General features: G+C 44.7%; 2 protein-coding genes across 2 annotated transcripts in view; both read right to left on the reverse strand.

Moving 5' to 3' along the window:
- LOC130868879 (melanoma-associated antigen D1-like) overlaps positions 1 to 13348 on the reverse strand; it is a 30037-nt gene that overhangs the window by 15279 nt on the left and 1410 nt on the right. Inside the window, 5 exon segments of the mRNA XM_057760883.1 lie at positions 2009 to 2115; positions 2793 to 2924; positions 3106 to 3227; positions 6888 to 7041; positions 12105 to 12296. Of these exon segments, the coding sequence (XP_057616866.1) occupies positions 2009 to 2115; positions 2793 to 2924; positions 3106 to 3227; positions 6888 to 7041; positions 12105 to 12296 (707 nt within the window).
- Positions 1 to 13348, reverse strand: part of LOC130868880 (E3 ubiquitin-protein ligase HERC2-like) — a 56813-nt gene that overhangs the window by 2743 nt on the left and 40722 nt on the right. The window contains exons 31-32 of the mRNA XM_057760884.1: positions 12105 to 12296; positions 6888 to 7041 (exon numbers count right to left, since the gene is read on the reverse strand). The gene's annotated coding sequence lies outside the window, so the exon portion shown is untranslated. The remainder of the gene's footprint in view (positions 1 to 6887; positions 7042 to 12104; positions 12297 to 13348) is intronic.

Genomic DNA, 13348 nt, shown 5'->3' on the forward strand with positions numbered 1-13348 from the left:
CTAAAAGCTAAGGAGTGGGATGGGAGGAGCTGTGCCCCAGGCTGGGGCAGATAGCTAATACAGAGAGGCCCTAAAGCCAGGCATAGTGACATGCACCTGTAATTCCTTTATTCAGGAGGCCGAGGCAGGAAAGCTGAAAATTCAAGGTAGGCGCCAGAGAGCTGTCTCATGGCTAAGAGCACTGGCTGCTCTTCCAGAGGACCCAGGTTTGGTTCTGAGTTCAGGTGACCCCAGGTCCAGAGGATGCAATGCCCTCTTCTGAACAAGGTCAGTGACCTCTCTCACAGACAACTGTGACGAAGCCATCGGCCAATAAGCGGACTTCTAGAAACTCCAGATGAGCTAAGGCCACGGCCAGTTGAGACGGGACTGCAAAGGCTACAGCCAGAGCCATACCAGGCTCCATCTGAACAAGGCACCTGCCAATCAGAAGCTAATTTTGCCACAAGGAACTTACTACAGGCAGTAATTGCACTCTCCTGTGGTCTATGAAACGCCGCCGTCCGGACAGGGCTTGAGAATTACTTTGCTACAATAAAGCTGAAGAGGCCACTGTTTTCTGGCACTGTTAATTTAGCCTTTCTACTCCCCAGGTCCCAACATGCGCTCTGAGCACTGCTTAAGACAGTTCATGGCAAAGGAGCTTAAGACACCTCCTGGTCAGGTCTGCAACAAACTACAGCTGGGGCATCCTTCGTTTGAACATCAGAAATCCAAGATCCAGAACTTTTTGAGTACCAATACGATACCACAAAAGTAGAAAATTCTACACCACTGAATTGTGTACTGTAGTAATTATTTAAAATTCTGGATGGGAACTTCAGCCTGCATGCTTAAGACACGCACAGACGAAATGAAGTCCATGTTCACATGTCCCTGAAGGCACGTGTGCTGTGGTCTCGGTTCCCAGTACAGGGTTAGAGGGTTTGCCTAACCAACAGAGCAGCCGTTGACGGATTCGGGACAGGATGAACCATTGGAGGTGGTGGGGAACACAGAGGGACAGGCCTCAGGGAAGAAGTTGTCACTACAGGAGTGTCACTAGGTAGGGGGTGGGGCCTCGGTGCAGGAAGTGTGTCACTGGGGCAGGGGGCCCAGACACATGAAAGCTAAATGCCCATGGTCTGAAACCATGAGTCAGATAGAGCCTCCCTCCTGTCAGCTGTGATTATTAGCACTGAGAAACAAAACATTGTATGTATGAAAAACATTCCAAATTCTGGAAAACCGAGGCCCTTCTGGTTCCAAGAACCTGGCTGAGGGACACTCAGTCTAGGCTGGGCCAGGAAGAAGAACAGCTGGGTGCTACTCTAGACCAAGACCAGGCACTGATCAGGGACAGCCGATCAATGGCGACTTTGACGTTGGATAACACACTAGAAGCTGACTATTAGCTGCAGTTACCACGTTGGTTGGGTTTGCAGGCTGAAGTAGCAATGCTCTAAACGTTTGCATAAGTATCAGCTCCGATTACTCTGGTGTTAATCCAGCACATCTGCTCACAGCTACAGCCGTGCTCCCCCACTGCACAGCGCAGTAAACAGCTCTTTACGTTTCATTCCGCCAGGTTAACTAAGCAGCCACCAGATCCAACTACAAAATGGTTTCCATGTAAATGATAAAACGCTGTCTCTGAACCCTAACTGTGTTAGTCTGTGGTCAGCACACGCTCATTAGCACCACCTGGCCAATCTGAAACAATCACACTTGTCTTCCCAGGAACCTCTCTTTACCTTCATCCGTAAATTAGAAAAGCAAAGCAGTGGGGTAAAGTGGCTGTCCCAAGCCAAAGGCAAATGGAGGAGCCCATTCAAACCCAGGCTGGGGCACAGCCTTTACAGACAGTGGCTGGTAATTAATCACCCACCTGCACAGTGGGTCAGATGACTCCCACTTCAGGGAATGTGGTGTTCCAAAAGCATGAACTTGCTTAAGAGCCAGATCAGGGTCTGAGCCCACCCACCCCCTCAACCCAAGCAACCACACTAGACTCCAGGACGCCACTCACTTTCCGCCAGGCTGTGTGACTGTGAACTGGACCTTTGCATCAGTGCCTGTGCTTCTCAGGGACACCTGAACTCCTGCAGGCCCCCGGGGCTGCCCTTTGCTGAGGACCTATGAGAAGGAGGACATCAGGACCCAATGGGCAGCTCAGCCAGCCAAGGAGTCAAGGCCCCTGTTTCATGCTCCTGCGCACAAAGTGGCACCTAAAACATTTTTCTTTGTGTCAAGGGCCTCTCTGAGGAGGATGTAGTCAGGACTGGTGAAGAGGGGACAAGGACAGTAAAATGCTGCATCACTGAATGTAAGACAGCATGTGTACCACAGTGGGGCTGCAGGCTGCTCAGTGGTTGCTTAACAGTGAGCACTGCTCTTGCAGGGGCCTGGAGTTAAGTTCCCAGCACCCACATCAGGCAGTTTGGAACTGTTTTAACTCCAGGTCTAGGGTGATCCAATGCCTCTGGCCTCCAAGGACACCCACATTCAAACATACATATCCACACATAATTAAAAATCTTTTTTAAAATGTATCATTATTTTACAAATCTCTAAGAAAGAAAAATACCCAAGATCCCCTCTTGCAGTAAGAAACCCACAGGAGACATTTGAGGGCCTCACTTCCAGCACAAAAGAGCACTTCTAGGTCTACACACTGGACCCTCGCCAGCAGAGCCCTCATCTCTACTTGGGGGTCGGCGGGAGGAAGAACGAGGGCTCCACTGAGAATGGAGCTGGGAGCAGACACACACACACACACACACACACACACACACACACGAAGCAGCACTCACTGCCCAGGGCGCCAGCAGCTCCCCAGAGCAGCTCCGAGAGAAGGGGTGGAAGGAGCTTCCCCGGAGGAAGTGCACCTCGCTCTCACACAGCAAGCGCAACGACTCCGGTCCTGGGCATTTGCCCTTCCCTTTCTGCACCCCACCACAGGCCATGCCCCATAATCAAGCAGACCCCAGGTTACCACAAAGCACAGACCCCTGGAGCTCACTGTGGGTGACCTAGAAGCGCAAGAGCCCCACTTCTGTAAGGGTGACAGGAGGTGGCACACAACAGAGCAATGTAGAGAAGAGCAGACAGAGCCTGGAGCCAAACCTTTCCATTCACAGAGAAGCCAGTGAACACAAAGTTGACGTCCCCGCCCTTCATGCAGATGTCGCTCACATCATCCACGTGCAGCTCCACACTGTATCCTGCCTTTCTCGTAGAGAGTTTCCCTAGATAGCAAACTAAAAAGTGAGGGAAAACACCTTTCTAAAGTACTCAAGTTGATAAGTAAGAAGGAAGCAGTTCAGCCAACAGTACTACTTCACAACCTCCAATGGAGCAATAACCTTGGTGCTGAGCAGCAACAGCAGCTGACGCTCTAAGATGTGCAGATACAGGTGCATTACTGACACTCTGAGATGTGCAGATACAGGTGCATTACTGACACTCTGAGATGTGCAGATACAGGTGCATTACTGGCACTCAGATGTGCAGACACAGGTGCATTACTGACGCTTTAAGATGTGCAGATACAGGTGCATTACTGACGCTCTGAGATGTGCAGATACAGGTGCATTACTGACGCTCTAAGATGTGCAGATACAGGTGCATTACTGACACTCTAAGATATACAGATACAGGTGCATTACTGACACTCTGAGATGTGTAGATACAGGTGCATTACTGACGCTCTGAGATGTGCAGATACAGGTGCATTACTGACACTCTGAGATGTGCAGATACAGGTGCATTACTGACCCTCTGAGATGTGCAGATACAGGTGCATTACTGACACTCAGATGTGCAGATACAGGTGCATTACTGACGCTTTAAGATGTGCAGATACAGGTGCATTACTGACTAAGATGTGCAGATACAGGTGCATTACTGACACTCTGAGATGTGCAGATACAGGTGCATTACTGACACTCTGAGATGTGCAGATACAGGTGCATTACTGACACTCTGAGATGTGCAGATACAGGTGCATTACTGACCCTCTGAGATGTGCAGATACAGGTGCATTACTGACACTCAGATGTGCAGATACAGGTGCATTACTGACACTCTGAGATGTGCAGATACAGGTGCATTACTGACACTCTGAGATGTGCAGATACAGGTGCATTACTGACTAAGATGTGCAGATACATGTGCATTACTGACTAAGATGTGCAGATACAGGTGCATTACTGACACTCTGAGATGTGCAGATACAGGTGCATTACTGACCCTCTGAGATGTGCAGATACAGGTGCATTACTGACACTCAGATGTGCAGATACAGGTGCATTACTGACGCTTTAAGATGTGCAGATACAGGTGCATTACTGACTAAGATGTGCAGATACAGGTGCATTACTGACACTCTGAGATGTGCAGATACAGGTGCATTACTGACACTCTGAGATGTGCAGATACAGGTGCATTACTGACACTCTGATGTGCAGATACAGGTGCATTACTGACACTCTGAGATGTGCAGATACAGGTGCATTACTGACACTCTGAGATGTGCAGATACAGGTGCATTACTGACACTCTGAGATGTGCAGATACAGGTGCATTACTGACCCTCTGAGATGTGCAGATACAGGTGCATTACTGACACTCCAAGATATACAGATACAGGTGCATTACTGACACTCTGAGATGTGCAGATACAGGTGCATTACTGACGCTCTAAGATGTGCAGATACAGGTGCATTACTGACACTCTGAGATGTGCAGATACAGGTGCATTACTGACACTCAGATGTGCAGATACAGGTGCGTTACTGACGCTCTAAGATGTGCAGATACAGGTGCATTACTGACGCTTTAAGATGTGCAGATACAGGTGCATTACTGACACTCTGAGATGTGCAGATACAGGTGCATTACTGACACTCTGAGATGTGCAGATACAGGTGCATTACTGACACTCTGAGATGTGCAGATACAGGTGCATTACTGACACTCTGTGATGTGCAGATACAGGTGCATTACTGACGCTCTGAGATGTGCAGATACAGGTGCATTACTGACACTCAGATGTGCAGATACAGGTGCATTACTGACGCTCTGAGATGTACAGATACAGGTGCATTACTGACACTCAGATGTACAGATACAGGTGCATTACTGACGCTCTGAGATGTACAGATACAGGTGCATTACTGATTAAGATGTGCAGATACAGGTGCATTACTGACGCTCTGAGATGTACAGATACAGGTGCATTACTGACGCTCTGAGATGTACAGATACAGGTGCATTACTGACGCTCTGAGATGTGCAGATACAGGTGCATTACTGACTTAGATGTGCAGATACAGGTGCATGACTGACACTCTAAGATGTACAGATACAGGTGCATTACTGACGCTCTGAGATGTGCAGATACAGGTGCATTACTGACTAAGATGTGCAGATACAGGTGCATACTGACTAAGATGTGCAGATACAGGTGCATTACTGACACTCTGAGATGTGCAGATACAGGTGCATTACTGACACTCTGAGATGTGCAGATACAGGTGCATTACTGACACTCAGATGTACAGATACAGGTGCATTACTGACACTCTGAGATGTGCAGATACAGGTGCATTACTGACACTCAGATGTGCAGATACAGGTGCATTACTGACACTCTGAGATGTGCAGATACAGGTGCATTACTGACACTCTGAGATGTGCAGATACAGTTGCATTACTGACACTCAGATGTACAGATACAGGTGCATTACTGACACTCTGAGATGTGCAGATACAGGTGCATTACTGACGCTCTGAGATGTGTAGATACAGGTGCATTACTGACACTCTGAGATGTGCACATACAGGTGCATTACTGACACTCAGATGTGCAGATACAGGTGCATGACTGATGCTCTGAGATGTGCAGATACAGGTGCATTAATTAGGCTGGTAGAAACCAACAAGAAAGCTTGTTGAATCCTGAATCAGAAGGGCCAGGCTGAGGAACATGCTGAACTGTGGGAGTTTACAAAAACAGAGTTGGTCTAAGGAAGGTAAGTTCAGCCCCCTGAAGCCTCACCAGAGAAGTCATGTAGCAGGTGAAAGGGAGGAGTGGAAGGGGAGGAGAAACTGAAAGTGTACTATCGAGGAACAGAGCCTGTTGGAATTGTACATCAGCAGTGCTAGACACCAGGACGACTCTTGTCACAGGATGTGAGCATTGCTTCTAAAGAGCTGGTCAGCAGACTTCAAACGTAGGTCTTAGGGAAAGGGCATTCATCTAACAGCTGACAAGATGAAATTTATTAGGTGCATGTTCTAGTCAGCTGCAGCTATCAACCTGGCACAGCCTGGAGTCAGCAGAGGACCTGCCAGGTCAGATTGGCCTGGCTGATAGTTGACGCGAGAGGCCCAGCCTACTGCAGAGAGCTCAAAAGAGCTGTGGGTAGAAGCCTTGCACTTCCCCACTGTAGCCAAGTGTCAGTGTGTGCACCAGAGTCAGCTGCTGTACGCTGTGTCCACTGAAAATGCCTAGAAACAATGACAAGACAGCAGCCAGGTCTGGCTGCGTGAGAAAGCTAGCTGAGTATGAGCTAGTGAGCAACACAGTGAGCGCCATCGCTCCATGGATTCTGCTCCCACTCAACACAGACTGGAACCCGGAGGTAAAAGTCAAATAAGCTCTCTCTCTTTTTTTAATCTCAAGCTACTTTTGGTAACAGTGTTTATCACAGCAACAAAAAGAAAACTAATATAGTGCAGCTTCTGTGTTACATTTTATTTGACAAAGATTTCAGAAAAAGATCTGAGATGATCCTATTTCTTATTTTCACAAGAGGGAAATGGTTGCCCCTGTGGAGGAAGCTGTAAAACAAGCCTTCCACAGACAGGGGCCCTCACAGCCTTCCCAGGGTTGGTTCACATACCTGGTATCTTCACCGTGCCATTGGTGGAAGTGTCATCTGTATAGGGATGGCTACTCTCTACCACTACAGGCTGGGAGGAAAGACGGCCACTCTGTGAATCTGTAGCCACATCTTCTAACTCAGTTACACAGAGCTCCAACAACATGTCTGCCACCTAGGAAAGAACCAAGAAATGACTTGACGCTGCCCCTGGGTCATGCACGCTCATCCTGCTCTCTGCTTTCTACAGGGACAGGGTGGCAGGGTGGAAGACTTGGAGTTCATACAGAGTTAAGGGGCTGGGAAAATGGCTCAATGGTATGTAAGCATGCAGACCTGAGATTAGATCCCTCGATTCCATGTACAAAGCCAGGTTATGGCAATGCACACCTGCATTTATTGTGCCTAGGAAGTAAAGACAGGCTGTCCTGTCTTTCTAGCCAATCACTGTGCTCTGGGACCAGTGACAGATGGCATCTCAAAAAAACAAAGTATAAGAGTAATGGATGAGGGTGGTGGTGGTGCATGCCTTTAATCCCAGGGAGGATGGGGCAAGTAGATCTCTGTGAGTTCAAGGTCAGCCTGGTCTCCAGGACAGGCATCAAATCTACAAAGAAACCTTGTCTCAAAAAAAAAAAAAAAAAAAGAGTAATGGATGAAGATACCTGACATTGACTTCAGGTTAAAACACACACACACACACACACACACACACACCTATACATGCACACATCAGAGAAAAAAGCCATCAAACATGAAAAAATGATTCAAGACTTGAAAACCAAAATAGAGACAACAAAAAAAAATTCACAAACCAAGGAAATTCTGGATAAATAATCAGGAACCAGAAATGCAAGCATAAACAGCAGAATACAAGAGATGAAAGAAAGAATCCCAGTTGTTGAAAATACAATAAAGGAAATAGATTTGTTGGTGAAAATATTAAACAAAAGCTTAACATAAAACATCCAAGAGATATGACACAACATGAAAGACCAAACCTAAGAATAATAGGGATAGAAGAACTCCAACTAAAAGGCACAGAAAATATATTCAACAAAATCATAGAAGAAAACTTTCCCAATCTAAAGAAGAATATCCCTAGGAAGGTACAAGAAGCTTACAGAACACCAAATAGATTGGGACAAAAAAACAAGTCCCCATGCTACATAATAATCAAAATACTAAACATACAGAATAAAGAAAGAATATTAAGACCTGCGAAGGAAAAAGGCCAAGTAACATATAAAGGCAGACCTACTAGAATTACACCTGACTTCTCAAAGGAAACAACGAAAGCCAGAAGGTCCTGGTCAAGTCTTATGCAGACACTAAGAGACCATGGATGCCAGCCCAGACTACTATACTCAGCAAAGCTTTCAATCACTACCAATGGAGAAAACAAGATATTCCATAATAGAACCAGATTTAACCAATACCTAGCCACAAATCCAGCACTACAGAAAATACTAGAGGGAAAACTCCAACACAAGGAAGTCAGCTACACCCACAAAAACACAGGCAATAAATGATCTCACAGTAATACACCCCAAAGAAGGAAAAAATATACACAATAACATCACCAACAACAAAAACTAAAATGACAGGAACTAGCAGTCACTGCTCATCAATATCCCTTAATATAAATGGAGTCAACTCACCTATAATAAGACACAGGAACAGACTGGATAAGAAAACATAATCTATCCTTCGACTGCATACAAGAAATACACCTGAACCTCAAAGGTAGACATCACCTCAGAATAAAGGGTTGAGAAAAAAATTTCCAACAAGCTGGTGTAGCTATCCTAATATCTAACAAAATAGACTTTGATGTGGAATTCCCTTCTGTATGCTGTGAATATCATTGGTTAATAAAGGAACTGCTTTGGGCCTATAGCAGAGCTATAGGGGAACAAAGCTAGGTGGGAAAAACTAAATGGAATGTTGGGAGAAAGAAGGTAGAGTCAGAGAGAAGCCATGGAGCCACTGGAGACAGACACCGGAACTTTACCCATAAGCCACAGCCTCGTGGCAATACAGAGATCAATAGAAAAGGGTTAAATTAAGATGTAAGAGTTAGTCAATAAGAAGCTAGAGCTAATGGCCCAAGCAGTGATTTAATTAATACAGTTTCTATGTGATTATTTCGAGACTGAGCTGCCGGAAACTAACTAGCGACATCCTTCAACAAGACTTCAAACTAAAATCAATTAAAAGAGACAAAGAGAGATATTTCATATTTGTCAAAGGAAAAATCCATCAAGAGGAAATCTCAATACTGAACATCTATGCCCCAAATACAAGGGCATCCCCATATGTAAAAGAGACATTACTAAAGCTTAAATCACACATAAAGCCCCACACACTAATATTGGGAGACTTCAACATCCTACTTTTACCACTGGACAGGTCTGCCAGACAGAAACTTAACAGAGAAATAAGGGAACTAACAGATGGGCATAACAGACATTTATTGAACATTCCATACAAACATAAAAGAATATACCATGGAACCTTCTCAAAACTTGATCACATACTCAATAACAAAGCAAACCTCAACAGATATAAAAAAAAAAAAAATTTGAATAACCCCATGCATCTTATTGGATCAACATGGTTTAAAATTAGAATTCAACAGCAACACTAATTTCAGAAATCCCACAAACACATGGAAATTGAACAGTGTTCAGCTGAATCACCAATGGATCAAGGAAGAAATAAAGAAATTAAAGACTTTCTAATATTTAATGAAAATTACCACACAACATATCCAAACTTAAGGGAAATAATGAAAGCAGTGTTAAGTGTAAAGTTCACAGCACTAAACGCTTACATACAGAAGCTGGAAAAATTCCACACTAGTGAATTAACAGAACATTTGAAAACGTTAGAACAAAAAGAAGCAAACTCATCCAGGAGGACTAGATGGCAGGAAATAATCAAATTGAGAGCCGAAATAAACTATATAGTAACAAAGAAAACAATACATAGAATCAATGAGAGAAAGTTGGTCTTTCAAGAAAATCAACAAAATAGACAAACCTTCATCCAAACTAACCAAAGGTTTGAGAGAATAACCAAATTATCAAAATCAGAAATGAAACAGACTTAGAGGAAATCCAGAAAATCATCATAAAGCCAGCCACATAGAAGAGAAAGTGGGAAGGACACTTGAACACATTGGCACAGGAGACCATGTCCTAAATATAACTCCAGTAGTACAGACACTGAAAGAAACAATAAATGGGACCTCCTGAAACTGAGAAACTTCTGTAAAGCAAAGGACACAGTCAACAAGACAAAGCGGCAGCCTACAGAATGGGAAAAGATCTTTACCAACTCCACATTGGACAGAGGGCTCATCTCCAAAATATATAAAAAACTCAAGAAACTTAACATCAAAAGAATATAAAAAAAATGGGGTACAGACCTAAACAGAGAACTCTCAACAGATGAACCTAAAATAGCTGAGATTCCATTCTATACCTGTAAGAATGGCAGATCAAAACAAAACAAAAAACTGATGACAACTTATGCTGGAGAGGATGTGGGGTAAAGGGAACACTCCTGCATTGCTGGTGGGAGTACAAACTTGTACAACCCCTTTGGAAATCAGTGTGGCAATTTCTCAGATAATTAGGAAACACTGTACCTCAAGACCCAGCAATACCACTTTTGGGAATATACAAAAATGATGCTCAATCATATCACAAGGACATGTGTTCAACTATGTTCATAGCAGCATTGTTTGTCATAGCCAGAATCTGAAAGCAATCTAGATGCTCCTCAACCTAAGAATGGATAATGAAAATAAAAATGTAGTACAATGGAGTTAAGAAAAATAATGAGATCTTCAAATTTTGCAGACAAATGGATGGATCTGGAAAAATACATATTGAGTGAGATAAGCCAGACCCAGAAAGACAAATAGAATATGTATTCACTCATAAGTGGCTTTTTGACATAAAGCAAAGAAAAACCAGCTTACAGGCCACAACCCCAGGAAAACTAGACAACAAAGAGGACCCTAAGAGAGATATACATGAGTCTGCATAGGAAGGTGAAAAAGACAAGGTCTCCTGACCAAATTGGGAGCACTGGGGTCATAGGGGAGGGTAAAAGGGGGAAGGGGAGGGAGGGAAGGACAGAGGGAGTGGAAGAAAATGCGTAGCTCAATAAAAGCAATTTTAAAAAGTGAGAATTCCTGCAGGGCAAACAATATCAGTCTAATATCTAAAGAAAAACTAGTGGGGGGGCTGGAGAGATGGCTCAGAGGTTAAGAGCACTGACTGCTCTTCCAGAGGTCCTGAGTTCAATTCCCAGCAACCACATGGTGGCTCACAACCATCTGTAATGAGATCTGGTGCCCTCTTCTGGCCTTCAGGCATATACATAGACAAAACATTGTATACATAATAAATAAATTAAAAAAAAAAAAGAAAAACTAGTGGCAAACTGTAAAGCATACAGAAGGAGTTACTTAGTAAGAATAAGGTACACAGGGCTACCAAGACCACTCAGGGTACTTGCCACCACACCTGATGACCTGAGTTCAATCCCTGGAACATATAATGGTGGAAGGAGAAAGAAACCAATTCCTAAACGTGTCCACACACACATAACTAACACAAGCTAAAAAATGAAATAAAAATAAAATAATGTGGATTTTGTTGTTCTTGTTTTTCTGTGTAGCCCTGTCTGTCCTGGAACTAGCTCCTTAGACCAGGCTAGCCTCGAACTCACAAAGATCCACCTGCCTCTGCCTCCTGAGTGCTAGGATTAAAGGTATGTGCTACCACTGCCCAGCAATAACAATTTTGTTTTTTAAAAAACAAGAGTTAGATGGCTCAGTGGTTAGGAGTACTTGCTGCTCTTCAAACAACCTAGGTTTGGTTACTGCCACCTACACAGTGACTTACAACCATCTGTAAATCCAATTCAAGGGGATCCTATCCCCTCTTCTGGCCTCTGCAGGTACCATGTGTGAATGTGGTATGCACAAATACTAATACACAATTTAAATGAACAAACAAACGAAGGAATGAACGAACAAACGAACAGGTAAATAAATAAACAAATGTTTAAAAACAGATATACACATTAGTTCTAGGCTGGATAGAAGATGTCACTGGGAGAACAGTGTCAGATGTTGTCGTAAAGGACTACTCCTCAACCTCGGTGACACCACGCGTGAAGATACTGGGTGCTGCAGAGAACACTGGCCCCAGGACTCACCTGTGGGTAGGCGGTGTCCATGCCCGACAGCACAGCCGAGAGCACGTCCCTGCCGCTGTCTCCAGCCCTGCTGCAGACTGACAGCTTGAGCAGGTCCACGGCCACCCGGGTGTCATCAGCGATCAGCAGACTGGTGAACTCATCCAAAGACTGGGGCTCTGGACCTGATGTTTTACTTTGGCTTTCAACATCCTAAACCAATTGAAAATGAACAGTTAAAGAGAGAATGGAATATGGAGAGATGAAACTGACCAGCTGAGTCAGGACATGTCAGCAATGGGGAAGGGACATCAAAAACCAGATCAAGACATGATGACCCCAAAGTCTCCACTGAAAAGCAAGGAACTATTTTACAGAACTACAAGAGCATCCATCGAAGAATAATGCCTTCACTATAAAGAAATGCAGTTTGCTGCTGTGCCCACTTAGGCAGCACAGGTAGGTGACACAGCATGAGACTGGAAGGAGGCCACGGCACATGCAACCTACCGCTACTTATCAGATTTTATAACTTTCCTCTAGATCTCCTCCTTAAGTCTTCCACAGAATCTTATTTAAAATTAATCCTGTGTGTATAACACATCATTCATACTATCAACTCCCCTTGGCTTCCTCAGAAAAGCCATTTTTTAAACATTTTTAGATAACACTTTTAAATGTTTTTACTATTTTTCTACATGAAGTGGAAGAATCCCTGGGTGAATGTGTGCTGCTGTCATGGGTGCAGTCATACCAAGGCCCTTAGCCTCACACACACTGGAAAATGAGAACATACCACGGATGGGGGTGGGGGTGGGGGAGAGACATTAGACTCAGATGGCAATGGCAAAGCCTTCCCTTCTGGCCCAAGCATGGATGCTGCAGTATGTGCAGAAAATGTCCACCATGGCTGTGGTTTGAAATAAAATGGGCCCTCAAAGGGAATGGCACATAGGAGGTATGGCCGGCCTTGTTGGAGTAGATGTGGCCTTGGTGGAGGAAGTGTGTCACTGTGGAAGCAGGCTTTGAGGTCTCAATGCTCAAACCACTCTCAATGAGACAGACGCTTCCTGCTGCTTGTCAATCAAGGTGTAGGACTCTCAACTTCAGCACCAAGTCTGCACACTGCCACATCCCCCACGATGACGATGGACTGACCCTCTGACACTGTAAAGCACCCCACACTCCACGTCCCCCACGATGACGATGGACTGACCCTCTGACACTGTAAAGCACCCCACACTTCACGTCCCCCACGATGACAA

The sequence above is a fragment of the Chionomys nivalis genome, assembly GCF_950005125.1.
Source record: "Chionomys nivalis chromosome 23 unlocalized genomic scaffold, mChiNiv1.1 SUPER_23_unloc_1, whole genome shotgun sequence".
In the NCBI taxonomy this organism is placed as follows: Eukaryota; Metazoa; Chordata; class Mammalia; order Rodentia; family Cricetidae; genus Chionomys; species Chionomys nivalis.